This window comes from Pezoporus flaviventris, unplaced genomic scaffold (genome assembly GCF_033815535.1).
Source record: "Pezoporus flaviventris isolate CSIRO_AGI_PZ_B2104156 unplaced genomic scaffold, CSIRO_AGI_Pfla_v1 ptg000031l, whole genome shotgun sequence".
Lineage (NCBI taxonomy): Eukaryota > Metazoa > Chordata > Aves > Psittaciformes > Psittacidae > Pezoporus > Pezoporus flaviventris.
This window is the reverse complement of record NW_026892579.1, coordinates 49717366-49733918: the sequence shown is the minus strand read 5'-3', so window position 1 is coordinate 49733918 and position 16553 is coordinate 49717366. Positions and strand designations below refer to the sequence as shown.

The 16553-nt window shown below is 38.2% G+C and overlaps 1 protein-coding gene across 2 annotated transcripts in view; it reads right to left on the bottom strand.

The window, feature by feature from the left end:
- Positions 1-556: 556 nt before the first annotated feature.
- Positions 557-16553, bottom strand: part of PTCHD4 (patched domain containing 4) — an 89242-nt gene continuing 73245 nt past the window's right edge. For both annotated transcript variants that reach the window (XM_061460979.1, XM_061460980.1), the window contains exon 3: positions 557-9506. In XM_061460979.1, coding sequence (XP_061316963.1) covers positions 7873-9506 — 1634 coding nt within the window. In that variant the 3' untranslated portion in view covers positions 557-7872. The remainder of the gene's footprint in view (positions 9507-16553) is intronic.

Below are 16553 nucleotides of genomic sequence, written 5' to 3'. Positions count from 1 at the left end.
CTGTCCATAATATTAAATATTCCTGTAGTCTAAAAGATGGGGAGCTGCAAAAAGCTGTTTGGTGAGAATGGTCCCTGGATCATGCCAGCACTGCTTTTCTGGACCAAAGCTATGCCAAGAACATCCTTAGGTATTTAATAGTTTAGAATATTAAATTCCAGTACCTTTGTAGTTACAAAACCTGGAATAACCTATAAGACCAACTGCCTTGATTGCACCCTAAGTTCTGTGCTTCAACTGACTTTATCATGCCCAGGACTTAGATTGGGATTCATGGTGCTGTTCGGTAACGGTTTGTTTTTATACATGTGGCTCTCTGAGGTAGTGAGAAGAGAACAAATTCTTGTTCAGGGCTGGATACTGTCACTGTTTAGGCTTTCACAGCTACCTAAGCCCTCTCTGAAGTTCTTGCACAGGTACAATAATGCCAGCTAAGCTGGCACCTTGGTCACTCATTTCTTTCACACCTCATGGTGGAAAGTTGATCTGGTCACAGAACTGAATTTTGCAACTACCTTTTCTTTTTCTGCAGAGACAAAATCACACATTTCACAAGTTTTACATAGTTAGAATTTGGGTCTACACATCGGGAATTAGGGCCTGTGGTCTGAATAGGTACATACTACTGGTACTGCTGTGCCAGATGCTGCAACATTTCCTTTGACATACTTTTGAAACCAACGGAGTTTCCTTTAAGCCAAAGTCTGTTTTTTGCAGAGAAAATGTTTTTGTAGCTCAGAGATCATTTTCAGTGTGATAAGTGTAAAAAATATTCAGTCCTCATTGATGGCAGGAAATAAGATCGAAGAAGTGTCATGACAGAATTGCAAGAGAAATAGAAGAAAAATTCTTTGGATCAATATCTATTTAGTTGACTGAACATAAGAAAGAACTTCTTTACTGTAAGGGCTGCTGAGCATTGAAATTAGTTGTCCAGGGAGGCTGTAGAGCCTCCTTCCCTGGAGATATTCAAGAGCCAAATGGACACAATCCTGAGTTATGTGTTCTATGTGACTGTGCTTGAGCAGGGAGGTTGGAATAGGTGACCTCTGGTAGTCCTTTCCAAATTCAAGCATTCTGTCATTTTATAATTTTGTGATTCTGTGACATGCCTATATAAATTCCCATGTAAAAAGTCTCCATCCATGACTAAATCTAAAATATTTCTTGTCCAATTCTCAAGTACTTGTTGAAAGAAAAATTATACTTTTTGTCCTTTACAGAGGAATTGAGTGCAATATCCAACATGCAGCTGGGAAACTGAGAAGCAGGCTTACAGCAGAGGGCTGCCACACTACCTTACTGTTGGGATATGTCCCTTCTCCAGCAAAAGCTGTGTTAACCTGTTAATGATTTTCATACATAATCAGGGTAGGCTCTGATGTGTGCTCCAGAGAACTCTGCAGCTGATATTGCCAAAATAGTGGTCTTGCCAATTATGCGGAGTCCATTATCAATCTGTTTTAGAAATACTGCCTGGAGTATCCATCAGGGTGCTGTAGAGGTGCTGAAGTAAAGTAAAGCAGGACACTGCTGAGGCACCAATAATTTTTCTCTAGTTAAGCTTGTATCAGCATTTCTACTAAAATACTTGTTTCCATTCAGCCTGGAAAATGTGTTCAGAACAGAAACTTGGCACAAAATGTTCCAAGCAGGAGCAATATTTTCTTTTTGAGGAAATGCTCATTTATTTTTGTTTCTGAGACAGAAATGGAGCTAAAGTCTAGGCATTTCTGTGATAAAAGCATGCAGAAGGAAGCAAAGCCTACAGTAAAAAAGAACCAGGAAGAGCAGAAGTTTATGAGATAAAAAATGTAGAAAAATGGAAATTTAGGGTTAAATATTTTTTAAGTTTTCTTACAGACAATTTTCTCCCTGAAGAAAGTTTTTAGCTATTTAGGTGCTGCTATAAATTAGTTAAGTCTGTACCAGAGTCTGCACTTTGATGCATCCAAGCATCTTCCATTTATGTCAACAGGGTTATGCTCTCAGAGTCTTAAAAAATAAATAGGAAAATTTTGAAGAGGTTGAGAGCACACACAGAAGATTAAAATACAAAATAAGTTGAGCTGCAAAGGAAAGATAGCCTTGGGGAGCAGGAAAGAGAAACTTAATTTTCTTTAATGAGGAAGCAAGAAGAAAATGAGAATAGTGTTGTGGGTATATTGGTATGTCAGAGAGGAAACAAGCAAGGAAAGATGAAATTCCAAACTGCTTCACATTTGTTTGTTTTTAGGAGGATGTTGATTGTCTGTCTGGGAAAGAAGGCCATATCCCCATGTTTGGCCTGAAACCCACAGTATACCTCAACCTTGTGGCGAAGCAATGACGTTTCATGCTATGAGTAGGAGGAGCATCTGAGTTTCACATTGGATCCTTGTTTTTAAACCATGAAGGAGGTAGAAAGAGTTTGGGTAAAGAAGGCCTTGAGGATTAAAAGGAAAAATTTCCAGAAAACTTCCTTCTACCTGAATGATGTTTTGGAAGAAGCGGTTGCACCTCTCCAGTGTTTGTCAGGTGAGGTGATGTATGGGGCTCTGTAATGACAAATGAGGATGTTTCAAAGAACACCTCTAAAAAAAGCCCCTAAATTCTTCCTGGTCAGAAGTGTATGCTTGTGAGCTGCTGTGATCATAAATTCCAGATTACTCCTGGGGAAATTATGAATTATGGCACTCAGTTCCTGATAGGTACTTCTGCATATCTCCAGGAGGCTGTGATGTTGCTGCTTATAAGGCAGAGAGCGAACAACAGGGACATGCACCACCTATGCTTGCAGCATAGTGTGCGCTTTTCAGTTCTCATTCACAGCTTTTTCAGGTGAAGAAGCAGCTCTGAATCTCCTCCCCTTCTCCCCAGGGGTGTGTGAAACCCAAGATGGGGTCCTTACGTTGCCATAAATGGAAAACAGGTCATGGAGAGGCCCATGCTGAAGTGAAACAATCTGCACACACTTGGTCTGTGAATGTGTACAGACTGAATTGTACAAGACTACAGTGAGAAGAAGCTTTTTAGGTAATGGATGAGACTCTTCCCGTATTCAGTGTCCTCCCTGTTCAGATGCCTTCTTGTTTGGGTAAGATGGTATGGAGGAATAATCAAAGTTTTGTCTGTTTATAATTTGGTTACACTACCTCCCAAAAAACATGTTTTGCTTGGTGTCCGCTTCACCTTAATTTTCTGAGATAGTCTTAACATATTTTCTATTTAAAACCTGTTGGAGGATATGCTCCCTCTTTGTGAAATATCCCTTCTCCCAAGCACTACCACATGTCACTTGTTCACAAACTACCTAAATTTGCTTCCTTTCGGTGTTTCCTAGGATATCACATGAGAGCTTGAGGTACTCAAAACCTAGTGTTGCAATGAAAAAGAACTTATTAAAGTTTATAATTACAGAGAAATTAATCAAAGAGACTTAGCATGGTACTTGCATAAAGACAATAAGCCAAGCTCTTATCACAGTGAAATATGGAGTAACTCCATTGGAATAAATCTTAATTATGCGAGAGTCACTACTCAGTGTGACTTAATTAAGAATAGAGCAGTGAAAGCCTTTTGGGAAAAAACAACACTGATTACACAACTATTTTACTGCATATTTCCTCCTTCTCCCCTGGTTCTGTTTCTCCCCACTGGAGAAAATTTCAAAACTAGAATTGTTGAAGTGAACCCAAATCAATACTAGCATGTGGCAGGTCACATCCTAAAAAGGATTTTTTGTTTTTTAAGTAAACAATTGAGAACAATAACCCTGAAAATAATGTCTTTAAATTGTACATGCAAGGTGCCATGCATCCATACTTATCTTGGCCATAAAAAGCATTTTGCTTTCTTAAGCAATAAGTTTACGAAACATCAAGTACTGGACTGCAGAGGTGAAGACTTAACTCTAATGAAAAAGAAGAAGGAATAGATTAACAAAAGTTAAAACAGACCACATGAGAAAGTGTAAAGAAAAAAATACAGAAATATACGTTCACTACAGCCTCCTGAATGCAGCATGCAACAATGGCTATAAACAGATATAATGTTCAACAGTCATATCAACAATGTAAGAAAGAGGTTCGTCACGATTTCACTTCTTACTAAACAGAAAACATGCAAAGCCAGATATATTGTGGCAATAAATCTGTTGACTTCAACAGAGTTATCTCAACAATGAATTCAAACCAATATACTTTGAGGGAATGAAACCAAAACAGGTAGGAAATGCACACAGGGTTCTTAGCAGATTATGTAGACCATATATAAAACCAGACTTTAAAGGAATATGTTCAACACCCCAAGGACTTATGGTAACTGGGAAAAAAAGGATATAATGAAGACCCAGTGTGCAGCATGTAACAGAGTGTCAAATTGATTTACATGGGCTATGTCCTCTCTGTACCAGTGCTTATGTAGCTGCAGCTGAACTGAAAAGGTGATGCAGAAAAGGGTAGAATTCACTGAAAAAAACTGAAAGCAAAATAAGAAAAAAAAAAAAAGAATGAAAAATACAAACTCCCCATCCCCAAATGATTCCAGTATGAACTGAATTATAGAAGAAAATGTTCTTTTTTGTAGCTTCATATCGAAGTTTTCCTTGTTCCAAAAAGACTGATGTATCTGCAGGAGTAACAGCTGCAATAACTTTTCTTGGTGAATCCAGAGAACGGTTCATAAATAAAGTAATAAAGTGACATCCATAGAATATCTGGTTTGTTTTCTGCTCCACTCCAGCATTGACATAGAAATAAAAAACTTCTGTTCCCAGGGTGTAATCTATATATCTTGTGTCTGGTATACACAAGTGTTATTGCTCATGCATTACATTGATATTGAGAGAGAAGCTGGTTTGACATCTCATCAAACTCTAACTCATTTATGTAAGCCCACCTTCAGTATTGACATCTTCCGACTTAGCTCATCATCTTCTGCTAGGCAATTTTTGAAAAATAGAAACTTCGTAAGTCAAACATAAAATCTGAGCTGAGTTACTCCTGGGATTTATCCCTAAAATAGATGATTAGGAGGCCAGTTTCTATTTTTATTTTTCATTTTTTTTTTCTCTTTCACTTGATATTTGGTTGTTTTAAGTGGGTTTAATTTCACCAAATCTGGTTGAGTCTGCATTGCTGATGTCTGTGTCTCAACTTCTCATGCTGAGCTTCCTTTATCACCGATGGACAGAAAAATATATATTTTTTAAAGTGCAATTCATTCATGCTTAATGAACAGCTGTAAGATGGGTCAGAAGTGTCTGTCCTTCTCCTTTGGTCGTAAAGGAAGGTCAGGTATAAATGTCTACGTTTGCAGTGTGCAAAGTTAGATGAGATGAATCCTGGCTTTGATGGCTTTAGAAGATGCTACTTTTTTCAGTACAATGCATGACAGAGATCCCTGGGATACATCTGCGTAGTACAAGAGAAGACCAGCAACTTCATCTGTGACACATCCAGAAATAATACCCAAGGGGCACAGTGGTCTAGCAACCCATGTTTTGTATGGGCAGTGGAGGAAGTGTAAGAAGATATACAGAAAGCTTGACATTCAGAACCATCTGTTCTAAAAATGATGTATATTGCACAATGTCTTTAAGATGCAGATCAAGGTTGGCAAGTACCTCCCAACTAGAGATGCATCTCAGCCATAACCCAACGTGAAAACATTCCCTGCTCCTAAACCTTACTAAACCCTTAAGATCTCAGTTTTTCAGCTTGCCCTTGAATATCTTGGGTCAAACCAGTAGCCTTGATCTAGCTAGACCTGAAGTTTTGATCTGGATTCAAACTTTGCAACATTGCTTATCTAGAAAGTTTGTCTTTCTCCAAGATGTTGCACACAAAAGGTTCCTTGAAGAATCAAGACCTTTGACCACTCTTAAAACACAGAGGTCATTTTTGCAAATGGTAATGGTCAAGTACAGAAAGCGTAGAGAAGAGGGAAACTGCATTTCTTCGAAAGAGAAGCAGCTAATAAATATTAGAACTGGCATTCAAATGGCTTTTTTGTGCTGCATCTGAATTTTTTCTGGCTCTCCCTAACCATGAAACAGCAGGAAGAGACGAGATGTCACATAGCAAAGAATCAGCTTCTTGTAGAGGGATTTTTAGTAAAACACATGTACACACCCTCATCAGCAAGCTCTGCAGGTTTGAGACTGAGTTAACCAGCCACAATAGACAAGTATACACATTTTGGAAAGCAGAAAGCTTCCAGACATCTTTTAAAAGTACCAACAAATAATACAGAGTAGACATAAACACTCCATATAGTGATATCTTTACATAGTGTCCTCATGGATACTATATGTTCAGGAAGACCTTGCTCATGTAGGTGATGATATACCATATTCCAGAGAGTAGAATGCAAGCCCTTTTAAAATGCTGAAAGGAGAGATGGACATGGCAAGCTCCAGTGCAGAACTGAGCAAAGAGCAGACAGAAATCACTAGATCTATTTTCATCTCTTCTCTTGGGCTTTTAAGCTGTATAGTTTACAAAGCAAAGAAAGTCATTCATAGTTCTTTACAGTATGATTTCTAGTGTCACATAGTGACTGCAGATTTACTGCACTCTCCTGTGAAATTTCAAATGCCATAACAAAGCTTTATGTTGCAGGTAATCAACACTCAAATACTTAGGAATAATAATAACAAAGACATTTCACCCTCCCCTTCCCACAGGGGACCAATCTGTCCTTTTACAACCAGGAGGTGATTCATCCCCATGCAAACCTGAACAAGGTCTTTTTGTGTGTGCCAGGTGTTTGACTGATGTTTTGCTTAAAGAAGGGGAAAATCCCACTTTCTGCAGCATATTGCAAGTACCAGCAAACATATATCTTCGTCCACTGGACCAAACATATAATGATAATACTGTACAGGTGCTCCAGAGCTGACTCAGCTTTTACATAATCACATTATTCCTGTGATATGCAATCTATCATTACATTTAAAGTGCCTGCTTGATTAATATTCAGTATTTAATGTCAACACTGAGAAATTAGAATTCACAAGTGTTACACTGCAGGAACTGCAAATACTGCTGCAGTAGTGATGGCCTTCTTTAGTTTTGTGAGATCTGTTATTTCAAGGGGAATTTCACAATTTGAAATTACCAAAAATGTAAGCATGGTGTTAACCACCAGCTGTAACATTGTGGGATAAAAGTCATGTGTTACATTTAAAGAAACTAAACTTTAAATTTCCAAATGGCTATGATTGTTTCTTCTCTTATATAAACAGTACTTCTATACCTAAACTCTGTAACCTTGCCATCCATATTCACAATAACACTCTAATTGTGGTGTTACAGGTATACATGGTATACTATAATTGGGAAGTACTTTGGCTTAGATTGCTTTAAACATCTACTTCCCAAGTGCATAGGTTTCATCTTAACCAGCTTCTCAAGAAAATAAGAAAAATATAGCATGGCATTTTTTTTTATCTTTCTTGGACTTGTTCCCTTTTCTCATTTGAAATGTTTTTGGACAATTTTTATCAAACAAATCTGCCTCTTTCTCTACTTTTTACTTAATTGTAACTCCTTTTTTTTTCTTTTTTTTTTTTTACCTTTACTTCATTATGACAGATCGAGCAATATCCATTAGAACTACAGTTTGAGATTCAGGAACATTTAATGGCTAACAGACTCTTCCCTGGTGAAGGATGAGGATCCAAAGGAAACATTTGAGATCAATTTTACTTTCATTATTTTTGTTAAAAAAAGTTTGCACCTTGATGTGTCATGAATACCCCTTCTTGATCTTCCTTTGCCTTGTCAGACCTGGCCAGCACAAGCAGCTGAGATCTTTGCTCTATTTTCCCTGCATCTCTGTGCAATGCTTTTTTAAAAAGAGAATATATTACTATTTTTACTAAGCCTTTCAAACCGCTGTAACATGATCAGGATTCTCCTGAATCTCTATGCATTCGATCTCTTCTCGTTCCTTCCTTTTGGCTCGTTTCTTTTTCTTGTGGTGCTTTTTGGAAGGTGGGAAAAAGGTTAGAAAGACGGGCAAAATAACAAAACAGTGCAGAAGTGTGCAACTGCCGGCAAGCAGCAAGCATTTGAACAGTGTGAAGGTCAAGTTTGAAGGCACAAAGAGAAGGGGGACCAACCCAATAAGGAAAGAAGAAACGTTCTGCAAAATGGCTGTCCCATGCTCTTGGAGGGAGTTCTTTATACACTGAGTTCGGGTGTGCTCAGTAGCTAGTACAAATGTATAAAGCAGGGGTGCACAGTGATCTATGGCAAAATTCAAAGTGTAGATAAGGCACAATATAGAAATGCAATCCATGTCTACATTCCATAAAGTCATCAAGCCAAGGACACCCAGCTCTATTGAGGTGACACTGAGAATTAACCAGAAATTTCCCAGAGGATGGATAACCAGGAAAAAAGTCAGTATTAACATCAGCAGGATGCCAAAACCAGAAATCAGGACAGGCATAGTTACTGACAAACCGTAATGGTCCATGAAAACAAAAGTAGGATTGAACACAATGAACTTGATGCTCTGTATAAGAGAGAGAGGTCTCAGCTTCTCTAACAGTTCTATTGCCTCCCTCTGTGTGTTTTCACTAGTCCTGGCCACAAGGTACAAACGAGAAGCAATTATATTGTTCTCATCTCCAGCTTTGGAGAAAATAATGTCATTTTTGAAGTGCTGAAATTCTGGCTTTTTTAAAAAGGAGCTCTGGAGAATGCTGATAAAGTCACTTTTATTGGTTGCACTGATGTTACCCACACGAAGGTACTGGTAATACTGCTCAATCCAGGACACTGTATTGAACCCCTGGCTTATTGTTTTTAGGTCTTCTTGCACAGTGCCATTCCAGTACTCAAGAGGTTCATAAATGTAAAAACCTATCACTGGGCTGTAGTTGCTGAAATACTTCTGTTGTATGAGGGCATAGGAGACGCTTGGAGACTCACTGGCAAGAAGGTTGATAATGTTGGCTCCATCATTAATCTGTAAGCACCCCATAAAGGAGAAAGAGGCATAGATGAGATAAAGTATCACCACAAATGGCTTGACATATATGTTGGTAATCCACTCATTGTAATGCTCTCGGAGGAAATGCTGGATAAAGTGATGCTGGTAAGGGTCAGTCTCATGGTGAGAAGTATGCTGATGGCCATCGTTCATCATGGTCTGGAACCACACAGGTTTTCTGTCCAGGTATTCTGCTGAAGGGATTTTGCAGCAGAAGATGCTGTGATAACGGTTCTGCTCCAACTGGCCAGCAAAGACCAGGCAGGAGCCAAAGAAGGAGAAGATATAGAAGTAGTTCAACAGGATGGAGACACACATGTTCTGGCAAAAGACTTTTACAGCTTCGATGTTGGTGAAAGGACTTGCACCCATGCCAAAGGCTATGAAATACAAGGAGCTTGTCATTGTGTAGGAGACCATGACATCTGAGTAGGCATCTGCTACTCTGTCCTTGAATGGCAGATTCTCTCTGGTTCGACGCCATCCTGAGAGAAGTTCAAACACTCCTTTGGTTCCATGACCTGGAATGAGAAAACAAAGTACGTACATGTACCATATATAAAGGGGTACCATCATCCAGATTCGGGAAGGTTTTTTGTCTTCCAGGAGTCAAAAAATTTTGTCAGCTAAATTTTGTTATGATTTTGAAACTAGTTAAACAAATGAAAAATTATGAGGTGTCTGTCTAAAACTAGATACCAGAATTCATGTGCAGCTGCTTAAATTAATAGCTGATATTCTGAGACTCTCCATGCTCAGAAATAAAATTGTGAAATAGCCTTTAAAAGACAGTCATTGATTTTAATGGACATTGAATTAGTTTTCATATTCACTGCATATATAGGACATAAAAGAACATGAAGTTTAGTGCAAGTCTGAGGCTCATTCATGAAATTTCTTGTGGTATTCTACTACATCTTTCAAAATATTCAGTTTCATACACTTACAAATGCAAGTAACAACAATTTATTCCAGGGAGTATAAATTGAAGGCATTATCTGAGAAATGAGCTGGTGTGACCAAGAAAGGGACATCTTCGTTCTTCATGCTAGACAAAGGAAAAGATACACTGCCATTAAGTACAAATAACCAGAATAATTTATATGATGGTTCTCTACCTATTGAGTGAAATTGGAACTCCTCAGTGATAGTACACTAGTTTCCATACTCTGTAAAGTTTGACCTGCTGATAGTAAGGATGGAGAGTACAATACTGGCTAAATCATTGGTCTACACTATTGTCTAGAAAACATATAGTTTTTTTTTTTTCATTATTTTGTCTTCATCTGTCTCTCTTTCTCTTAGGTATTTAGAGCTCATTTGGATGAGAAGGAATTCCCTTAGCTCACATGAGAGGACATTCTGAAAAGAGTCAGATGTGGTCAGTGCTCCATGACAAGTTCTTTGTGTTCCAAACTGAAAATTATTTTAGGGGTATGATTTTTTAATAAATTAAAGCTTACTACAGACTTACTTTCATTTTACTCGTCATAATCACAGCCCTACAGGTATTAAACTTTGGGACAGAATGATAAAGTTGAAACTAATCTTACTAGAAAATGTTTAATTAGTAAAGGCTATTCATGTATACATTTTAATACAACTTGTATGTTGAATATATATATATACACAACCATATTCTTTTATTTCCTAGCAGAGAATTTCAATTTGGGGGAAAATACAAAAACTGACATTAAAAAACACAGCCAAAAGGGTCTGGCTTTCAACTGAAACTCCTGATCAAAAATGAAAACCATATATTTGGGCTTTGCTGAGAAAGTGGGAAGATCTCTATGATTCTATCATTCTCTGCACTTTGGATCAAGCCCTGACAAAATTCTGGACAATATAAGGAAACACAGTACTGAGAAAATAAAGAAGTAGAAGCAGACTGCAGATGCCTCCTCCTCTGCATGCCTTCATTCTCTGCAGTACAAGAAGTGTATGCAACAAAGCATGCACAAAGGTAATTTTCTTGTAACAACCAGAAATATGACAACAGGAGATTTGCAAATAATGAAGTGTATAAGAGTGAACAAGAAGATTATTGAGCTTGTCTTTTGATTTTAATTCTTTGGATTCCTTCAGCTGCTTATTTTGCCCAAAGGAGACTCCTGACAGTCATTCTGGACAGGGAAAATTACAGCATAAACTGTCAAGTTCTGTGAATGTTACCTGTTTTACTGCAAATCAGCATCCCCAGTGAAAGGTAAGCATACAGTATTACAGAAGTCTTGCAGTTAGCAAAAAGCCTGATGTCTTCTGTATCAGCATCTTGGTTCAGGAGGGACCTTGAGCTCCCTGGTAAATTTAGGGTCAGTCTCTTCAAATTCTCAAGGCATGACTGTCTTGCACACTGTCACTTTCACACCATCAAGCAGAAAGGATTAGTTCCTTGGCCTGAATGAAGCTGCAGAATCCAGTGATTTGAATGCAGTTTTGCATTATGCTTAAAACAAGTGTGCAAGTATCCTGCAGGGTGCAGACAAGGCTGAGTGGTCACCACTTCCAGTGCCCGTGTCCTCTCATAATTTTATATAATGGGATAAGAATTATAGAATCAATTAGGTTGGCAAGGACCTTTAAGATCATCAAGTCCAACTCCCAAGTCCACCACAAAATCATATCCTAACACCACATATACACATCTTTTCTATACCTCCAGGGATGGTGACTCAACCACTTTGCTGGGCAAAGGGTTCCAGCACTTGACAACCCTTTTGGTGAAGAAATGTTTCCTAATATCCAATCCAAATGTCCTCAGCCAAATGTTCACCAGCTAGGTGTGTGTTCCTTGGCTAAGATGCATGTGCTAATTGGCCACCTGGATGTTACCAATAAAATACAAAATAGTGGAGTTCTGCCTTCTACCTCCTAGGTACTAGGAAGTAGATCCTAGATTAACACTAAGAGGTACTAACCCAAGATTTTTTCTACTTTGTAGACATGAATTTTCACAAAGCTTCCAAGATTGTAGTAGTGTCTGAGATATCTATCCCCATTCCAAATGTCACTGAAATGGGTCCATTATCTGCAGGCTGTTGTTGTAAATGTATAGTAAGGATAACTGTGGGAGTCTCTTGTTAGAGATCAAAGCTAAAAATGTTTGGCAAACTCAAATAAAAAATAAGAGATTCTGAAAATGCTAAAATAATGTGGATCATTGTAATGTTTATAGATTGCAAATTTATGAAAATAAGTCCTTTTAAAGAAATGGTTTAAGTTACACTGGACTGGCACTTTCCAAAGAATCCATAGGTGAAGCAATGCTCTACCAACTTTATTAATTTACAGTAATATTGACTTTTCTCTTCTTATTCCACAGTCTCACTTATCTGCCCACCTGTAAGATTATATTCATAGCTCCATCTTTGGCATGTTTTTATTGTTATTAATTTATAAGTTTTAATGTATCACATTCTCAGTGATGAATAGTAGGTGCAACTAATTCTATAGTAGGTATGTAATGATTAATAGAAAGAGATTTCATTGTGAAGATTATTTGTATGCAAAGACTAACCAAGAGTATACACTAATATGGATACATGAGCTTTTGTTAATACTGAAAATTAAAATACTGTAATTGAACTCTAGATTTTTTTTCTAATAGAACACGTTCTTAAAGAAACAAAATTTTGATATTTGTAACTTCTTTGTGGATAAAAATCAGCACTGATGTTTTTATGATTGTTATTATTACACAGATTTAAAATTTTCACTTGTCTCTCTTTTACAGATAACTTCAGCTTTATTACACAAATACAGGAATTAGGAAATACAGAGCAGGAATTCTCTTGCTGCCACAAGAGGAAATGTTTGCCTGACTGCTTTTCCCACATCATCACTCCAATACCAAGTGTTCCAGACAGCCTTTGTTGTTCTCCCCAAATAAACACCTCTATTCCTTTTTCCCAACAAGGATACAAATCCATTTTTTTCTGAACATTTTCTGACATTTCTGGTGATTCAGACACCACAGACACTCTGTAAAATTCTATTCCTTCAGCTTCATCACTAATGTCACTGACAACATTGAAAGTAGAGTTAAATTCACTGAGCATTCTAGGAAGGTTCACGGGGTCTTTGGCTCTGGGTCAAAACTGCCAAATTTCCCTGGTACTAACATGACATGAATGAAGTACAGCAATTTTTATTTGCCAGACAGGCAATGGCCTATGACTACTTAAGAAGAAAGGAGACAACAAAAATTTTTTTTCTAGTACTTGTGAGGTTACAAGAGCAAGTAAGGGAGGCTGCAGAGAAGGTAGAAATATATAATGCTTTTTCTGCCTCATATTTCAAAACAAAAAGGTAATTATGAGCAGATAGTTAAAATAAGTTTGAAGAGGATAGGGACAGAAACGAGAAGAGTGAAAAAGCAGATTAAAGACCACTTAATACAGTTAAAAATAAAAATTGGAAAAATTAGGATGAATGCCTTGGGGAATAAAAGCAGCAGAGAACAGCCTGTTTGCATACAAGTATCTTAAGGGTGGGTGTCAAGAGAATGGGGTCAGATATCTTTCAGTGGTGGCCAACAACAGGATAAGGGGCAATGGACACAGACTGAAAGTTCCATCTGAATATGAGGAAGAACTTCTTTATTTTGAGGGTTGCAGACCACTGGAACAGGCTGCCCAAAGAGGCTGTGGAGTCTTCCGCCCTGGAGATTTTCAAAATCCACCTGGACTTGTTCCTCTGTAACCAGCTCTATGTGAACCTGCTTCAGCAGGGAGGTTGGACTAGATGGTCCCTTCCAATCTCAACCATTTTGTGAACCATAATGTGATTTCTGCTAGCTTGTGGCCACTCTGCAGGCCTGAACCCGTCAGTGGCATTCAGCTCCCAAGTTTTGGTTCATTCCCATTACAACATGAATCTTATTAAAAAAGTAACTGCATCATGGGGCGCTTCTGTTAAACACACAGACTATTACCAATGCTTTCATGTGTGCTCCAAGTGATGGCATTTATTTCTTCTTGCATGAGCACTTCAAAAGGCCTTTTAAATAATTCTGGGAATTGCTGCTAAGACCAAAACATAAAAGAGTTAGTCTTGTTATGGGCATTTCAGTGCAGCCTGGCAAATAGCAACCCTGTGAGTGTTTGAGGTTGAAAAGCAGTGAGAGAGTGGCAAACATTTGATTCTGTCTGGTGTTTGCTGCATAATGCCATTTCAGGAGAGCTCAGTATCAGCCAGACCCTACTCCCATGAAATACTGGCAACTTCTCAAGCGCAGCTATAGCTGTGAAAATACCTCTTTCTTTTCACCTGTTGGAAAGGGAGCTGAGACTTTTAGCCTGGGGGCCTGACTTTTAGACTGCTAAAATTGCATAAGAATAATCATATCATCCATCTGCACACTGTTTTCCTAAATCTTCCCACTGCAGAAGGAAGTCTATACAGAAGCCTGTAGAAGAAGAAAATGATGTAGCGATGTAGCAGCCATAGAAGAGTCCCACTGTGACTTCTAAGATCCTAAAGAGCTGCGACCTGTAACTTACATTAATGCCAGGCTGTTGGAAACACAGATGAAAAGCAATGGTTCACTTGCTCTTTTGGTCTCCTTTCTTTTACATGCTCTCTTCAGGCAATCAGGTCCACAGTCCTTGACAGCCCCCTCTCTTTACTCTTTCCCATCCACCTCAAAATATTTTTTTTCCCAGGCAAAATAAAATGCCTAGACATGAGCAAGCAACTAGGGAACTGGGCTAAACTGCACGGTGATCATTTACTTACATGACACATCCTTTTGGCAGATCCTCAATCTTCCCTCAGTTTGTTTCTCATTTTTCAGACTCCAAGGCAAACACTGTTATCCCTGTTTGCACAGAGACCAGTTTAATGGGAACTTGATCTTGATTTGAATTAAGAATAATTAGTGCTAATATGAATTGGGTATCTCTGATTTTGTATCTTAGCCAATTTTGGATCTTTCATATTGACAAGGCCTTTCCAGAGCTTCACCAGAAGCATCCCTGGGTAGAAGCCTGGGGTTTAAGCACTGGAGAAAAGCCGAAGACCCGGTGGTCTAGATGCAAACATGTTTCTGACTGAAACCTACTGACACCACTTGAATACACGTTGTATTCAAGGCTTGTTTGCTGCAGTTTATTTCAAGGTCAGATTTTACAGTTTTTAATGCCTAGAAGCTCCTTTTCTTGTTAGAAGGAACTGAAATATTAAATAGCAACACCCCTCACCCTATGCATTGAAACAGAGCTGAACACAGAGAACATTTCAATGGATATCATTACTCATCAGGCTGCAAACCTCATTATGAGAGATTTATGTTTGAGCTCACATACACTGCTTGCAAATTGTATATAAAGTTGGAATCCTGCTTAGTTTTCTGCTGTGCTTAGCAATGAATTAAAATGCTTTTCACTGTTTCTCATCTAAGCTTTTTAATGAATATTGTAAACAAGAACTGCACATATGGAAATTACTATTCATTGATGGGAGTTTAAGTGACATATAGAAGACAAAGAATTAATTTAGATCAAGCTGTTAATGAACTGATTATATATTCATTGATGCAAAAAGCATAGGATGAACTTGTGACACTGATCAGAATGCTTTGTTTTTAACCTGGATTCGATAATCCAGTAACATCCAAAGGAAAATCAGATGGATAAGGTACTAGTGAGTCCCAAAGAAACAAAAATGCTTTTATCAAGTGTGGATTCTGTCATTCAGAAAAAAAATAATCTATACTTGAATTATTACACAAACAATGAGTTTAGTCATTTGCTCCTTTCTAGCAGAGAGAAACCAACTGTGGATTCTTCACAGAAAACCAATAAAACAGTTAATATTTGGAGAAGAAAATAGAAGCGGAGAAACGAATAAAATGTGTGAAAGTATGTGTGTCTGAAAAATGACTGGTGCATTTGTAAACTTGAGCAAATGAAGAGAGCACAAGAGTGTTTGAAGAGAGTGGGACAACTTTTGGAATTACCCATGAGGGAAGTGCGTAACATTTTTAGTGGTGGGACCTAGTTATGAAAGCGTAAAGCTTTTATCTTTTGGTGATAAGACACAATTGTCTGCATAATCTGGATGCTAGAGTGTAACAAGTAATAAGCAGGAAAAATTTCACCCTTCACTTTGCCAGTGAATCTAGTCATCTGGCCGACCCAACCTTGAGGGCATCTATCTCCCTTTGAAAGGGATATAGTCTGTCTGATATTCCCCAAACATCTCCAAAGCCTAATGAGGCACCATTCTTCCCCAGTGGCTGAAGACCTGGTCCTGTGATTAGCTTGGTTCACAGGGTTTGCACAACTGCTGCATCTTGGCGGAAGCAGCCCATTTTCATTTGGTACCCTAGGGCCAGGTTCTAGCTGAGAAAAGCAGGGCTAACTTCTATCTTGATAATTAATGCAGGTCAAATCCTTTCCTTCTTTAATATTTTCTATTTGTAAATTACTCCAGCTGGTGAACACTAAGGTGCAGAGCATAACACGTGTGCTCTTCATGCAGCCACTGAGGTTTCCATCTAATCTACATATCTTGATGTAAAACCACACTTTTTCAGCAATGAAGAGACAGCTCTAGACCAAAGA